We start from the raw sequence: 16,991 nt of genomic DNA, 5'->3' as shown, positions 1-16,991 counted from the left end.
CCGCTGGTCCTCGCCCGCGGCCGCAGCTGGAGGCGGCGGTGCTGGAGGAGGGACCGCTGGCGCCCGGCCGCTCCGGCCGGCTCGGCCTGCCCTTTGTGCCCGCAGCCTGCGCCCCGCGCGGTGGCCGCCCGCCGCGCCCCGGCCCGCGCGCCCGCCCGCGGACCTGACCCCGCCCGGGGATGCGCGTCCCCGGGCCCCGCGGCTCCCCCGGCGGCGCGGGGCGATGGAGCTGAGCATGAGGAAGTTCACGGTGCGCAGGTTCTTCTCCGTCTACCTGCGCAGGAAGTCGCGCTCCAAGAGCTCCAGCCTCGGCCGGCTCGAGGTAACTGCGGACGCCCCGGGCGGGCTCCGGGTCCCGCCGCGCCCCGCGGGGCTGCGGCTCCGGGCCCTCCCGCCCTGCGCGCTGTCACATGCGCGGTGCCCGCAGCGCTGCCAGGGAGCGAAAGTTACGGGAGAGCCGGTCCCGTTTCCCTAAAGCCCAGCGTTACTGCTGCGGACGTGGACCCGGGGACGGCCCTCGGGCCCCGGTGGAGACTCAACTCTGCCCCTAACGAATTTCTCACCGGTGCCGTTCCGCGCTCTGGGCAGCATTCGGGGTGCCCCCAGGTGCCCTGGGGGAGGGGAGGGGCTGGCCGTTGCTCCGGTGGCACCCAGGGGCTCGGGGTCCAGGACCTCCCGCCCTACCCCCGCCGCGGCTGCGGGCGGGTTTGGAGCCCGGAGCCGCGTGGTGCGTCCGCGGGGCGGGCGGCGGGCGTGCTGGGCTCCGCGCGGGGTGAACAAAAAAGGGCGTGTGAGCGCAGCCGGACCCGCTCGGCCGCCCCGAGCGCTGATGCAATAGCCTGCGGCTCGGGGCACAGATCCCCCGGAACCCAGGGCCCCGGGGAGTCGCTGCCTTTCTTTCCTCCGGCCCCCCGGCGGGTCATCTTCGGGTTTCCAAAGTCATCTGCGGACAGTTCTCTGCTGCGTTTTCCATTCCAGCGACCTAGGCTTACTCTCTCCAATGCAGTGTCCCGGTCGCATGGTTGAATCTGTAGACGACAAAATGGTGACATATGTTCAAGTGAAGAAGAGACATTGGGGTGGGGGCCCCGGGGGCGGATAACACACCTCGGGGATTTCCTCCGGCGTTGCCCTGGCCTCTGCCACAAGGCTGGCAGCCACGGAGGCTGTGGCTCGTCTGTCTCCAACGAAGTCAGAGTAGTTGGAACGATGTCCCCTGTTCCATCGGGGTTTCTTTGTTCGAGCTGCCATGATCTGAGATACAGGCAGGGGCTCGGGGACAATCACGGTCTTTAAGCGAAGCTTGGGGGTAGACACAAAAGCAGCCTGGAATTACTTGCTTAAAAAGTTCCTGTCGCGGTATCGCTAAATCAGAATTTAAAGTATTGGAAAGGATCTTTGTGGCTGGGGCTCGTTTCCGCCGGTAAAACGTCTTTTCAGGCAAACGCAACTTATTAAATCAAATGACGGAGGAGGGTCTGCTTTAAACCCCGCGCCGGCGGAGATTAGACAGGGGTTCATTGAGACAAGTCGTTGTCCTGGGTCCCAGGCGCTTTAGAAAGCCGGAGTTGACAGAAACAGCAGCTCAGAACAGCATTTACCTGCATGCCTGACAGGTTTTTATTCATTCAGGCACCAAGCCTATTGTCCAGCTGCTTGTCTCCTTCACCTATTGTCCTTTCCGAGGGTCCTCAGGAGGATGCCGGGTGGACCGGGAGGCTCAGCTGTCCCGGGGCAGGGTCCATGCACCTGGTTCAGCAGAGGGAGCTGGGCTGTGTAAGTGCCACAGAGAATGTGATGGAACCGAGAGCGGGAGGGGGTAGAAATGAAATTTCTTCAATATGAAAATTACATTCCTAAAGCCATTGATAAGCCATCAGCTATGCGGCAGGTCTGACCGTCTAGGAGAAATGTGGTCTGTCCACGCATCGTCAATGAGCATTCACCTGACCCGACGCCCGTGCCGGGTGCTGGAGAGAAGTGCTACTAATGAGTAATAAAGATGACCAGCACCCACACGGTGCCCCACTCTCCACAGATGTGCTCACCAGCTTCTGTCTGGGACGCTGTGAAACTAGTAGGCGTGCCCTAAGGTCCTCGCTCTATCGCGAGGGGCAAAACCCTGAGAAACTGAGGGTCTTGTTGAAGGCTGACCAGCTGATTCACTCTGCAGGTGTTTGTGGGGAACCTGCTATGTGTTCAGCCCTTTTCAGGGCATTGTAGCTCAGAAATACCGGACCCAGAAATCCTGGCCTCAGGGTGCCTCCGCCTCTTGGGGGATCTAATAAGTGGCCGGCCCTGTGCGTTGGTCCATTAGATTCCATACTCTGCCCAGCTACCCTCCCATCTTTTCCCAGAGAAGCTGCCTCTTTGTATTCTCACAGCAGATTATAAGCTAAGAATCACTCATCAAAAAATGTCACGTTTAAGAGGGGAGGCCAGTTAATAATTTGAGGCTGAGACATAGGACATAGAAAGCCCTTAACATGTGCATGTTTCCTGTGTTTGGACTAATGAAAAAGATAACACATTTTTCCAAAAAAAAGTTTGTTTCTTTGAAATTTACATTTATATTTAAAAATATACATGGAGACCTTGAAAAATTTTGATTTTTGAAATTTGAAATCTAGTGACACAAACAGGAAGGTAAGAGTCGTTGCTTTAAGTTTAAAACAATATCTTTATTACAAAGGCTTTCAGGGAGAGAATGTTCTCATACTGGCTTTTATGTTTAACTTTGTATCTAGAATCCAATGCAAGGTTTTTAACTGGGATGTTGGTATTGGTAAGCTTAGTGGGAGAAGAATCCTACTTATTTTTTTGCTAAGTTGTTGCACACTCGACACGTGCTCAGCATATAGGGCCACGTGCACGGTGCTGAGTAACTGGGGCAGGAAGATCGATCCCCACCCTCCCTGAGCTGAGCGTCAGCCGCCTGCTGCGTAGGGTGTAAATCCTGTGGAATTGTTGATGTCCTTGGAGGTCGTTTAACTATATCAATTGTCAATTCTTTTTGATTCTCATGGCCTCAGATGATCGAGCCTTATCTATGTGGGAACATGAATATATTTTACCTGCCCACCCCTTTTTTAAGAGAAGCAGGGCGTCCTAATAAAGTCAAGTTAAGGGACTCAGCAAATACTGTGGGCAGCGCTGGCTCCGGCCACGGGGCAGAGGAAACTTCCTGGAGAGTTAAACATTCGGCTTGTTCTTGGTGCCGGGTAGGTGAGCTCTTCTTCTAGGTCTTGGGCGCTTTCCAGAAAAACCATTTTTAATTAAAACAATTTTCAGGTACTTTTAAGAAATGCCCCCAAAGAAGTTCTATGTTAATCTTGATTTTATCGGGCTTTCAGACAACAGCAACAAAAAATCAGAGGCGACCACGATAGAGGGTCCATGTTAGTCAGTGAATGTTTAATTGGTTTATAATTTTGCTTATTTATGCATCATTCTATTTTAAAGACACTAAGCCTAGTTTCTTACTTGCGGTCGCTGTTTCTGCGGCATGCCTATCTGTGTAACTTCATTACATACTTTCTCCTTACACCCAAGAAGATGCCCGAAGTGGCTTATTCAAAAATATGTGGAAAGACACCCAAATATATTGAGGTGTCCTCCCTTCTCCTCTCTTCACCACCCTTCCCCATCTTTCCAACAAGCTCACGTGCCCGCTGTCTTCTGCCCCAGGTCTCGATGCAGCGAGACTGCTTGAGTGCATTTGTTTGGAAGTAGAGGAATGAAATGAAAGCTCACTCCATGAAAACGGACTGTCCTCATCGTCCGACTCACTGTCACCCAGGGTTTCGCTCTGTGCCTTGCACGCTGGGGGATCCGTTGCTTCAATGTGGGTAGGGGACAGATGTGCGGACTCCCCGAGACGGGGGCGGGTGGGGGGACAGGCCTTGGCCGTGAGCAGAGGAAGGGAGGGAATATTAACAGCGTCGGTGGCTCACTCAGTGCACTCGTGTCTCTAGTGGAAGGCGCTGCTTTGAAATGAGGGGAGGCTGGGATGCGTTTGTTTTGTATGAAGTGACCAGAGACGGAGGCGGACACACTCCTGACTTCTCTCCAAGGTTCCCTGCTTGTTAAACGAGCCGGGCGGGTCCCGTGCCCGCCAGTGCCCTGCTTTTATTTCTGATGACGCTGGGACGTGTTGTGCTGTACTTCTCCCTCCCCCCAGCATTATATGTTTGCTGATATATTTAACTGGTAAAAGCTGTGAAATTAAACTCAAGTAGGAATTATCAACAAATAGTCTCTGTTGAGCTGTAGTGTGACTCAATCACGCGAATGGGTCGGATGCAGATGTATTCAGGACAAAATATCGCTCGTCACCTCCGAGTTGCAGCTGTGTCGGTAGCCTCCCCACCGCCGAGCCGGCTGAGGGGACCTGCTTCGGGGCAGCTGTGTTAAATGCGGGCCCCCGCCGACGGGCGGGGGGTGAACGTGCGGGGCCCGCGGGGCTGTGTGCCGTCGCCCAGCAGGAGCCGGCGTTTGAAACCACCCAGGTGCACGGACAAGGACTGTCCCCCAAACTCGACCCGGCATCCCCTGACCCCTCTCCTCGACCTCGGGCTTCCCTGCGGCCCCTGTGGGCCTGCAACACCCAGTTTTAGCAGGAACCCTGCTGAGTGGATTTAGAGGGACCCCACCCTCCACATTCGATCCCCTTCAATATCTGACCTAATTCTTCATCCCACCTGCCCCAGGTGGTGCCTTCAACAGGAACCTGGCAGGTCAGTCTAGAGACGCTCAGCCTGTCCCCTGAGCACATCTCCATCCACCGCCCCCCACGGCCGGCCCTCGGCCATAAATCCCCACCTTCCTCGTGGCCTTGGCGCTGGGCTCAGCCCTTCCCCTGCTGCATGACCCCTCCGCAGGGTCCCTTGAAGAGTCTTCCTCCGTCTTTAGAAAGTGTTGGCACGGTGGTTGTTACTGGCAGTTGGCACATGTTCCCTGAGGCCCTTTAAAGGGCGTCCAGGGCCCTGCTGGTCAGAGAGCCCCCTTGATTCCAGCTACAAATACAGCGGCCACTCCTTCTCCATGAGCTACAAGCTCCAGTTTACAAAGGTCCTGCAGCCCCGCAGGCAGTGTCCCTGTCCCTGGACACCCGCACTGAGCCCAGCACTGTGCTCTGTTCCCTGCCCCGGCCCAGCGCACCCTGCTGGCTGCCCCCTGCCCCGGCCCAGCGCACCCTGCTGGCTGCCCCCTGCCCCGGCCCAGCCCACCCTGCTGGCTGCCCCCTGCCCCGGCCCAGCCCACCTTGCTGGCTGCCCCCTGCCCCCTGCCCCGGCCCCTCACATCCCCTCGTCCTCCTGTGGCCTCGTCAGCTGCTGCATCCCTTTGGCTCCTGCGACATGGGACCACCGTGTCACACTAGCCGCACGTCCCCGGATGCTTGCCGAGTGGCACGAGCCCCGTCAGGGAAGGGTCTGCGCTTGGCCCCTGGGGTGTCACACGGCGCTGGCCTCGGCCGACCCTCCACGACTCTGGGACAAAATGGGTTTCCTCTGTCGCCAGCCTCCTCCCCGCCGCCCCCGAGCACACGTGTTTCAAGGCCGTGTTACCACCACGAGGCCGGCTCTGCCCAGGCTGTAACTGTTACGGTTGCGAGCGTGGGGCTCCGTCCCCCCGGCTGTCGTGTTAAACGTGACTCAGCGGGGACGCACTCCCGCTGCCCAGGTCAGCCCGAGGCTCAGCCGGCCGAGGGGGAGGCGGCAGGGGTCTGATCTGGCTTTTTACAGAAAAGAACTGTTTTTCCTTTTTGGGCGGTTCTACTGTCCTACGTAAAATTAGTAAAGGCTTGAAAAATGAATCAGAGGATGAGCGTGGAGGCTGCCGGCCCGCACGCTGCTTCCCCGAGGACACGCTCTAGGCGAGACGGCCAAGCTAAGAAGGACGCGCTGCCTGGGAACGATTTGTCCGCCAGTCACAGCGCTGGGACCGTCCGGTGCACACGAGCCGGACCCGAGGGGGCGCCTGCTGTGCCTGGTCAGCGTGAGCCGTGACGTTCTCTGCAGGGAGACGTCCGTCCAAGGCCCACAGGCCCCCAGCACTTACTCTCATTACAATGTGCGGCCGAGTCCTGGCTGGTTTGGCTCAGTGCTTAGAGCATCGGCCGGCGGACTGAAGGGTCCCCGGCTCCATTCCGGCCAAGGGCACCTACCTCAGTTACAGGCTCGATGCCCGGCCTGGTTGGGGGCGTGTAGGAGGCACCCGGTTGATGTGTCTCCCCCACACCCATGTTTCTCTCTCCCCTCCCCCTCCAGTCTCTCTGAAACGCAATGGAAAACATATCCGTTAAAAAAAAGTGCTGCCGAATTTATCGGAAACGGATGGGGTGTTTCCTTTGAAAGGCTCTATTTGGGAATGGTTATGGTAGAAATCGCTCATTCAGGTCCCAAGTTTATCACTTTTGACCCGGTAATTGCACCCTTTGTAGAACAGGGTAGAACAGTCACATCCAAATGCGCTTTTGCAGCCAGAGCAGAGTGCGGCCGATCTCTCTGTGAGGATGAAAAAATAGACGGCTCCTCACTGTGGGGTGTGAGGAGCGGGAAGGGGCTGGAGACGCAGAGGCTCCAGGGCCCTGGAGGGCGCAGGCCCGCGGTGCCCGCCGGTACCCTCCACGGGCGTTGGTGTGTCTGCTTGACCACGGGCGTGTGTGGAACTGTCCCCCGGCAGAGCTGGGACGTCCAGGTGCGGCCCATGTGCTGATCGTAAACATCCGTCAGCCGGCTCTGAGACCCAGACACACTGGAGTCGGTTTCTTACGTCACACCTGGGACACGGGGGTGGGGGTGGGGACGTGGAGAGCCCTCTGGGTTCCCCTTGGGGGACAGCTGAGGACCCGGAGGCCACCCGAGCCTGGTGGGCAGAGCCTGGCGCCCAGGGGTGGAGACAGATAAATGTGAGACGGCATCGTCGCCCGTGGGACAGTGGGAATACTTGTTAGAGCCACGGGACGGGTTTATGGGGCAGCAGGTCTGTGGTGGAAGCTTCCAGATCTCCATGTACTTCCCCGAATTCATGAGCCGCGAGCTCTAGGAACCTCACTCTCGCAGCACCGTGTCATCGCCGGCGGCCCCGGCGCGTTGGAGGACGTTTCTCCTAGATGCACGTCGTCCCGGAGGCAGCGGCAGGCAAAGCTCGTGCCCCCCCGAGGGAAAGGAGGGGGCCGGGTCCCCCGACGCTCTAACGCTCGTGGTCCATCGGGTTCTTGGAGACATTGAGAGAAGTCCGCCAAGTCGCTACCCGTGAAGAATATTGACGTGTCTTAAGAGTACGTGTATTTGGAAAAGACAATGACACTTTTTATGTTTCAAAACATAGTAGAAACACTTTGTCAGATTTCCCAGTTTAACTCAGATCATAATTAGATTTTTTTATTCATTGAAAAAAATGAAATATATTCTTTTATAATGTTTGCAATTCTTTAGTCTTCCAGTGTGTTTTGTGGGCCTAAGGACACTTCCGTTCCTTTTCTGTGTATTTTCTTTCTTACAATCATCTGCAGTCTAAAACCTGCACTATGTAAATAACGATTTAAAGAAAGGATTCAAAACAAGACAGAAAACAAGACTGAGTCTAGAAAAGTTATCTTATTTATTATACTTAGCTTCCTGCTTCCTAAAGTTACAACTCTACGCAATAAACGATTATGTATGTATTCATTTTATCAAATAAATTTTATGAGAACATCGCAACATTGTTTTCTTTGCTGTTACATTTCATATGCTTTTGTGGCCAATTTTTTTCCCCAGCGCTGTCTCTTAACTGTGGTGACTGTATTTTGGTAAATTGGGAGAAGGAATTTGTTATATACGACAAAGGACAAAACTATGCCACGCGAGACTCGGGAGCCAGCAGCCTTTCCTGCCCTGGAGGCACCCGCCCGCCTGGCGTCATTAAACCTGTCGCCTGCATTTGCCACGAGTTCCCCCCCTTGAATTGTGTCCTCGAGGCGCCGGGCAGCCGATTCTTTCAGGATTCGGGAGATTCACACCCGCTTCCCGTGGGTCCTCTGCCTCCGCTGTGCCGTCTGTGTTGGTCGGGTTGTGTTTTCCTTGCAGGCGCCCCCGCGATGCTGCTTCTGCTGCTGGAGTGAAAAGAGCGGCCCCCTTTCCACACCTTCCCTGGATGACGGGCCGCACGTCGCGGGACGCCTCGCACGTGCACAGCCGCCCCGGGGCACCTCTTGTTCGCGGTATTTACCACTAAAGACGGCTGATTCTGGCAGGCTCCTTGGGAGTAGCAGATACTGTGTTGAAATAAACAGCAAGAGCTGTAAGAGGAGACGCGAGCGGGAAAAAGTCAAAACAAGGGGCAGAGCCCTCGGGCTGTTGCTTTTCCGCCCTCACGTGAGTGATGCTGGTTCTAGAACAAATCGGTGTCCGAGTCCACGTCCCAGGAAGCCGGGCTTCTACCTAATGAAAGAGAAAAGAGAGTGAGGATGGTTAGAAAAATATGTAAAAGAGCAAGACTGTGATTCCAAGCTAATAAGTTCTCTTCACGTTGATGTGAGTGCGGGAAGGTGTCTTCTGATTCCCTGACTATTTCAGTCCCTGAACCCCCCATTTTCGAGTAGTCGCGGGTTAATAAGATGTACTCGACGCTATAGCATTTCTAAATAAAATTAAGAGTCCGGTGATTCAGAATATACTTTGCGATGTTTCGACGAGCCGGGTCCGTGTGAATATCCAACGCGGGCCGGCCACTGTCGCTGCAACAACGTTGTCTCACCGAGAAGCGATGGGTCGTGGGATTCAGCTGCCAGGCGGCCAGCAGTCCTCCCTGCACTGTCCCTGGGCGTAAATCACGGTTTAGCACTTGTCTCACCATCCGTGGGCTCCCGTTTTTCACCATCCTGCCCAGAGCCGCGCTGTACAAAGCAGGTTTGGAAGGAGAGGCGCTCTGGCTGCCCTGTGGCTGCCGCTTCTTCCCGTGGCCTGGCCACGGGGACTCCAGGCTCCCAGAGAACCCCAGTTTGAAAACCACCCGTCTCGGCCAGCATTTATCCCCGGGGGAGGAGCTAAGGAACATCTTCATCACCTGCGCCCGTTCGTCCCGCTGGGCGGGGACCAAAGCTCGCCCGCCCCGCCCGACGGTTTTCCAGATGTGAGCCCCGATCCAGACCCGGGGCGAGGCTGCTGCCGGGGCCGGAAGCGGCGCTCCCAGTAAACCCCGACCTCGCATTGTTGTCGCTCACCCGAGTTCCTGTTTCTCTTTCATAAACGTTCTATTTTTAAAAAGGGCTCCTAGCTTCCTGGCTGCTTGGGTTTGGGATAAACATGACTTTGTGTAAATGTGTAAATGTGGAGGAGCCGGGATGAGCACCCAGAGGATGGGAGGGGCCCGGGCGGCGACACCGGGAAGGTCCTTCCCCCCAGAGCCGACCTGGACAGCCAGGGGGACAGTCCCGCAAGGCCCCTCGGGGAGCAGCCGCCGGGGCCTTCCCCGTGGGGCGTCTGGGGACGTCTGTCCCAAGGCCTTTTCCGTCCACACAAGAGTCAAAATGCCAGTTTTCCACGAGCCTCAAAAGTCACTCCTGATTCTCCCTCCCAGGCGCAGTCACCCCACGTCCGTAACTGGGGATTCTCAGGTGGAGTGTTTTCTTCAGGGACCACCGGAGGTTAAGGGAGATGAGAGCACTTTGAGCCGAGCATTTTCACGTTGGCGGCGCCCCGTTGGACGAAGTTTGCGCGGCTGTGGAGGTGCGGTTACCGGCACCCCCGTGAAATTACCCCGCTGCTGAGCCCAGGGGCTGTTTTCCGCCTGGCAGCAGCCTCGCCTGTGGGACTCGCATCCCAAGTGGGTTATGTCCCATCCTAGACTCCTCATAGCAAATATCCTGTGGTCACTGCCCCCGGACCCCGAGACAGTGCCTCCTGGGGTCTCCGTGAAGAATTCCAAATTTTCCCTGAGAATCGACTCAGAACTGAAATTAGATTTGTGAGAAGAGCAGCTCTGCCCTGGGGCAGTCTCCCCTTTGAGCCCCCTCAGGGGTCATTTGTCCCAAATTCCCTCGAATGCCAGGACTTTTTTCATAAACAGCTTTATGAAATCTCATCCACATGCCACACAATTCACCCATTTAAAGCGGGCATTTCCGTGCCTTTCAGTATTTTCAGAGCTGTGACCATCACGACAACCCACAGCTTTTCCGTCACCCTCCCGAAACCCTGTGCTGTTGGCAGGGACTCCACGGCCCCTCCCCAAGCCCCAGGTCACATTCTGTCTCCGAGGATTGGCCTGTTCTGGACATTTCACGTGAACGGAACCAGAGGACGTTTTTGTGACGGCCTCACACGTGCTTGCTGATGTCACGGTTCGCCTGTGTTGGGGCAGGGGTTTCCCTTTATCACCAAGTACTCCGCTTGGTGGCTAAAACACACCGCCTCTGTCCAGCCGTCAGCTGATGGGCACGCAGGCTGGGCCCACGCTGGCAGCCGTGGACACGGGGTACGAGCTTTGCGTGGATGTGTTTTCATGCGTCTCGGCTGCGCGCCTGGGACTGGGCTGCTGCTCACGGGTAACTGGCCAGGCTCTTGAGGACCCCCCAGCCCGCCTTCCGGCACAGCTTCAGCCTTTCCCTTCCCGCCGGCGGTGATAAGGGCTCCGCTTTGGCACCGACGCTCGCTGCGGTTCACCTGCTCGGTGGTGGGGGCAGTTCCTTGCGGTGGCTTGAGGGGCATGCCCCTGTGCCCGGTGGCATTGGGCATCTCTGCATGTAGATACCAGTCGTGGCTTCCTTGGAGAGATGTCTGTCATTAGCCCGTTGCTAAAGATTACGTGATTTTAAAAATTACTGTCGAGGTGCAAGAGGTGTTTAAATATTCTGGATACAGTCCCTGGTGGTGTCGTCTGTAGCACAGGTGCCACGAGTTGCGCGCTCAGTGGCCATCCCGCCGTGGCCTGAGGCCCCCGGAGGCCTCTGGGGCCTGCTCAGCCCCTCCGATTCCCGCGGGCTGTGTTCGGCGGGTCTGCAGCATGAAACCCCTGCCTTTCTCATGGAATAAAGCAGGAAGGCGGGGCCTCTCCAGCCTGGCCCCCCGCAGTGAGCTGGTGGGCGCGTTTCAGAGGGTCCATTTTAACTCTGCAAGTGCTCAGGTCTGTGGGTCTCAAAGAAACGGCGGCGATGGCTGGGGTGTGGCCCGGGGAACAGCCTTGTGCTGTGCTCAGCGGTTCATTTTCACGGGGGAGGAAGCGGGGAAGCCACAGCCCGGCTGCAGCTGTAACAAAAGGTGCTGAGGGCTCCGCTGTGCGGCGCCCACTCTGCCCGTCGGCGGGGAGCCGGGCGGCCTCGCTTCCCTGTGGAGCTAATCCAGGCTCTGCCACCCCAGGAGGCCGGTGATCTGATGGGAGGGGTTTGTGCCTTTGGTTAAATTCACATGAGCAAAGTAAAAGGCTTTCTGTTTGGGCGGTTAAGTCTTGGTCAGGATCAGGCTCTTCCGTCTCAGCCACTCATCACACATCTTGGTTTTGGGTCCTGTTGCCACAGAAAGCCACCTTTGGGTTTGCCCTTTTCTGTAAAATGTGTGTGCCGTTTTTTATTTCTATGTCACCCTTAAACAGTTCAGCTGAATGCTTGGGGGCGTCCCTGCCTGCATTCCTATCTCCAGCGCTCCCCACGCAGCCCTCGTTCAGTTAGAATCACAGGCTGTGTTAGCTTTTCGCGAGAATGTCACATTGGATTTAAGTGCTAGATCGCGTGACATTTTAAAACTTAGGAATATCTACTAGAGACTTGCAGGGATAAGTTATTCTATTCTAACCCGAATGACCCTAGCAGGTGATTCTAAATTCCAAATCAGAACTTTAGGGTTTCCAGGAAAGTGCGTCTTTCAGGCTGTGCCGCCCAGAGTTCCCTTCGAAGGAGCTTATAATCTAACCAAGGAGACAGAGGGATATTGCCGAGGCCTGAATGCTGCGAGACCTCGTGTCACAGGCGAGGTGTAGACCACAGCTGGGCCCTACCCTAAGTAAACCTGCCGTGGAACCCCAGGGCTTTGGAAGGAGGAGCGGCTCTCAGGGCCGCAGTCTCCGTGGATAAAGTGAACGAGTGTCCATTGACCGTGGGCCTCCGGAGCCGGGGCCCAAGTGCAGGTGACTTCGCTGCCTTGATTGTAAGTCGCTGCTTCTCTCTGGCCAGTGGGATGAGGAGTTCGTTTGGTGCACCTGAGCCTCGGCCGGCCCCCTGCCCCTTCCCCGCACCAAGGCCCGGCCACACCAGGACCCCTGATGGAACCTGTGCCTTTGTTTAACTCGTGCCCTAGGTCAGCCCAGACGTGCTGCGTCTTCCTCGGTGCCCTGCCAGCTGTCTGCCCACCACCTCTCAGGGACCCCCGTCCCACGCTGGAGCTCTTTACCCAGGCCTGGAGCTCATTAGGATAACCGGTTTCTCAGCACTGCTTACCGAATGCCCATCCTTTCTCCACGGACCCCCGGCCACCCTGCCACGTCCCGGGAGTCCCTAGAAGGACTGGGTCTGTTTCTGTCCCCGTCTCACCTGTGCCCCGTCTCACCTGTGCCCTGTCTCACCTGTGCCCAACCACAGTCTTACCGTCGCTTTAAAGTCAGTCTTGATGCCAAACACAGCAGGTCTTTCCCACCTTCACCTGCTTTTCTTCAATATTATCCTAGCGTCACGCTCCCAGCAGCCTTCAGAGACAGCTGGTCATGGACACGGCTCTGTAACCTAAACTGGGTTAATTTACAAATCAAATAATAAGCTTTATGTGGGAGTGTTTTGTACGCAGTGTGGAGCTGTGTAGAGTTCAGCTGTGAATTCATATTACAAACAGCTGTGATTTATACGGATTTAAGAGCATTTTCTGTTTCCCATGTGTCTGCTAGTATATGACTTGCTCACAAGCAAAGAAATATGCTGTGATTTTTATTTCTCTCTTTACAATGCCATGTAGCCTGTGGGTGCTCAGGAAATACCTGCATGGAGTCCTGTTAGTCAGGCTCAGGTAGACCAGTTAGCTGGGTTTTTAAAAATAATTCTTTTTTTATTTATCACTATCTTTTTGAGGTGAAGGCAAGAGGTGTTTTCTTCTAAGAAGTACTGGCTTTGTAGAATATTTAAATAAGTTGCTCCCCATGCCCACGAGGCAAAAGCAGGACAGATTTCAACAGGTAAAATACAATAAAGATGACTTCAGGTTTGAAATTTAATTTCTACTGATTTTTATAAGCCCACTTAAAAAATGCACGTGCATTCCATTCGCCATTTCTATTCACTTTGAGAAGTAAGGAGATTCCCCGCCCCCTATTTCTACATGTTTGAAATTTCATTTCACTCAAAATGGTCTGCAGGCAGCTTTATTATTTAGTCCTGAAAAGGGGGTAAGAACAGCAATTTTTATGTTAAAAGAACCACTGTTTTGTGCTCCCTGAATTCACTTATTCAGCCAACCTTTTTTTTAAAAAATATATATATATATATGTGTGTATATATATATATATACACATACATGTTTTTATTGATTTCAGAGAGAGAAGGGAGAGGGAAAGACAGAGAGAAACATCAGTGATGAGAGAGTCATTGATCAGCTGCCTCCTGCACCCCTTTCCCCCCCCCCAGGGGACGAACCTCTGTCGCCTGGATCATAGGTTGAAGCTCAACCCCTGGGCCGCGCTGGCCGGGCTCAGCCAACCTGTGGGCATGACATTCTCATAGGTGCCTATTTAAAGGTCATCATTTGTGTTCCCCGAACCAGAGGATCTTAAATCCATCAGGAGTAAGAGATGTCCCCAAATTCCTAGGGCAGCCCGTCAGGGAGGGAAAGTGCCCTCTGGCTGGGCGGTGCATTTGCTTCCCTGAAGCCGGTCTCTGCGGGGTGCCGGCCACGTGGGGGCCACTGCCTCGGGGAGACTCCGGGAAGGAGACGAGCAGTGTCCAGTGTCGCCCGCGGAGCCTGTCTGCTCGGGAGACACACATTGACCAGCACTGTTGGGGCCACGGGCCGCTAACCGAGGGGTCGGACCTGACGGGTGATCAGGGAGGGCTCGTGGGGAGGTGGCCTTTGCTCCAAGTCTTGACAAGTCCGACAGGTCAACGGGTGGAGATAGCACGGTAGGCGGGGGAGTGAGCGGGTGGAAATCTGGTCGGAGGGGACCGTGACCCCACAGCCCAAGTCCAGGGAGCGCCTGGAGGACAGTGGCCGTGACTGATTCCACGATGCGATCTGCCTGCCCAGGGAGGCCACGCGGTCATCTCCCCGTTTCTGTAATTCCCACCATTGTCATTGTCACATGGTTGAGCTCAGAGTGGACTATGACTCCTTGTGAGTCGGCTCCTCGAGTTTACAGCTCGATTGTCTTCATTTATCAGGAATAAGACGGTCCGTTGTTTTTGCGATTTTAGTCGTCTGTTAAATCCCGTCGTTTGGTTTGTCGGTGTTTTTAGAGCTACGCATCTGTCGCCCTGTGAGTGGGCTGTCCCTTCACTGCAGGAGCTCCCCCCAGCCCGGCCCGTGGAGATGTGGCCTCACAGAGACCTCCCTCCCGCAGAGACCTCCCTCCCGCAGAGACCTCCCTCCCGCAGAGACCTCCCTCCCCCAGAGACCTCCCTCCCGCAGAGACCTCCCTCCCGCAGAGACCTCCCTCCCGCAGAGACCTCCCTCCCCCAGAGACCTCCCTCCCGCAGAGGCCTCCCTCCCGCAGAGGCCTCCCTCCCGCAGAGACCTCCCTGCCACAGAGACCTCCCTCCCGCAGAGACCTCCCTCCCACAGAGACCTCCCTCCCGCAGAGACCTCCCTGCCACAGAGACCTCCCTCCCGCAGAGACCTCCCTCCCACAGAGACCTCCCTCCCGCAGAGACCTCCCTCCCGCAGAGACCTCCCTCCCGCAGAGACCTCCCTGCCGCAGAGACCTCCCTGCCGCAGAGACCGCCCTCCCTGCAGAGACCGCCCTCCCCGCAGAGACCTCCCTGCCGCAGAGACCTCCCTGCCGCAGAGACCTCCCTCCCTGCTGGCAGGATCGGTCAGCTGCTCCCCTCTGGTGGACTTGGTCAGGCAGCAAAGAAGCCACCAGTCGCTCCTGCTTCACCTGACGCGGTGCGGCTGTGGGGAAACCTTACTGGACATCTCCCGAAGGCAGGGACAGCGTGCGGACCGCTCTCCCCCATCTCCCTGCCTCGTAGCCTCGTGAAGGAAGGGGAGAAACCTGGCTCCTGGTTAGTGTAACTGGCCACCCTCAGTCCCGGCTTCCTATCCAACCTGCGCTCAGCTACGCTCGGGGCCCCCGGCCCGGGGGCCACAGACCCCACCTTCCCGAAACCTCCGCCTGTCCTCAGCATCAGCCCCTCTTCCTCAGGCGTCACCACGAGCAGGCCTTCACACCCGGACCCGCGACGCTGTGACCAGCCTGGATGGGCAGTTCCCGCGCCCTGGCTGACCTGGGCGGGTGACCTGGGCCCGGCAGCCCTGCTGCCACCAGCCCTCCCCGCCCGGCCGGCAGGGACCACGGATGCTGCCACCCGAGGGGTGGAGGCCGCGCCCGCGGGGCTGAGTCCTGGCCGGCTGGGCAGCAGGGGGGATGGAGGGAAGGAGAGATGCTGGTGCTCAGGCCCGGCAGTCCTGCGTTTCCCGACGTGCTTCCCTTCCTTGCCCGCCGCCCCCGCCCCCGCCCGCCGTCTCCCAGCGAGAAAACAGGCTCCTTGGCCTGACGCAGGAGGAAAGTCTGCTGCATAAACACAGACACTTCGAACCAAAATGTTCAGAGCTTTCCCCGCACAGCGCACTCGAGACTGAGCTCCCGGTGGGCGGGCTCCAGGTCGGTAAGCAAAGGTCTTGAAGTCCGGAGGATGGCGGGATCCCAGCTTCTCCTCCCAGAACTGGTTTGAAACAGCCTGAACGGACCCCGACTCTCAGTGCCCTGCCCGCCCACACTGCCGAGGGCCTGGCTGGACCCCGCGCACCGCCCCACCCGCCACGCGCGCGGGTGCCTGTGAGAGAGAAGCTGGGCACCTGCCCTGTCCCCTTCTGCAGGACCCCTGTGGGCGGCCGGGGAGGAGGCAGGCGGCAGGGCCCCGTCCCACGATGCCTCCCGCCTTTCTCCCTCCTCCTGAGCAGGGCTTTGTTTACTGTCTGCCTCTCGGGAAATAATAGCGGCGATTATGGTCATCGGGCGCCCATGTGGCCACAGCCTGTGCCCAGCGTGACTGGAGATGTCGCCGAGCCCACTTCTGAGCCCATTCAGATGGGAACAGCCTGGACCATGCTAACAGGAAGACAAGCACCATTCGCACAAAAGCTCCGTGTGCCGCGTGGGCACCGCGGTCCTTTACGGGGACAAGTGCTCCAAATAAAGCAACGGGCACTGTCCATGGCAGCCAAGGACGGGCCTGTGCACAGCGGGCTGCCCGCCGGAGAGCGGCGCTGGGCATGTGGGGCCGTTTCGCCCACGGGCCCGACTCGGGCCCGACTCAGACCCGTGCCGGCCCTGCGGTTAAACCCAGAGACCTCGTGGAAACGGCCTGGCCTGTGGCACCCACTGGAGCTGGTCTTGTGCATTGTCAACTACAAGATCATTGCCCTTTTTCTCCCTAAATCACTGACAGTTATTTAACTCTCCAACATGTTAATTTAACTCTCTCTAACGTACACATTTAATTTCTTTGTGCATCGCCCTCCTCGCACTTTCCAGTAGAAGAGAGACCCATCCTTTCCCTACCCGCCGCCCAGCCAGCGCTCCCTTCTGCGCTGCGAGTGCGGTTGGTGTCGGATGCGGCTCCCGCCGCTGTTCTCTGCGGCCGGTCCCCCCGCACCGGCTCCTCCGCTCTCCTGTCGCTTTCGCCAGGACCGTGCGTCAGGCCTGATCCTCCCTCCGGCGGGCCCCGGGCAGAGCTGCTCTTTCGGTTGCTCTGTGACGCCAGTGCGCTGGCTGGCGCCCCGTCTCCTGTGCCCCCCCGGGGGTCTGCGAGCGCCCGGCCCTGCTGCGTCCCTGCTGCTTGTCCAGCAAGCTGGGCTCCTCATGAAGTAAAT

At 57.1% G+C, this 16,991-nt stretch overlaps 1 protein-coding gene across 1 annotated transcript in view; it reads left to right on the top strand.

Moving 5' to 3' along the window:
• The first annotated feature begins 222 nt into the window (after positions 1–222).
• RPS6KA2 (ribosomal protein S6 kinase A2) overlaps positions 223–16,991 on the top strand; it is a 58,777-nt gene continuing 42,008 nt past the window's right edge. The window contains exon 1 of the mRNA XM_087817746.1: positions 223–322. Within this exon, the coding sequence (XP_087673872.1) occupies positions 224–322 (99 nt within the window). The 5' untranslated portion in view covers position 223. The remainder of the gene's footprint in view (positions 323–16,991) is intronic.

This window comes from Miniopterus natalensis, chromosome 5, assembly GCF_054644295.1.
Source record: "Miniopterus natalensis isolate mMinNat1 chromosome 5, mMinNat1.hap1, whole genome shotgun sequence".
Taxonomy (NCBI): Eukaryota; Metazoa; Chordata; class Mammalia; order Chiroptera; family Miniopteridae; genus Miniopterus; species Miniopterus natalensis.
This window is presented reverse-complemented; position numbering and strand designations above follow the sequence as displayed.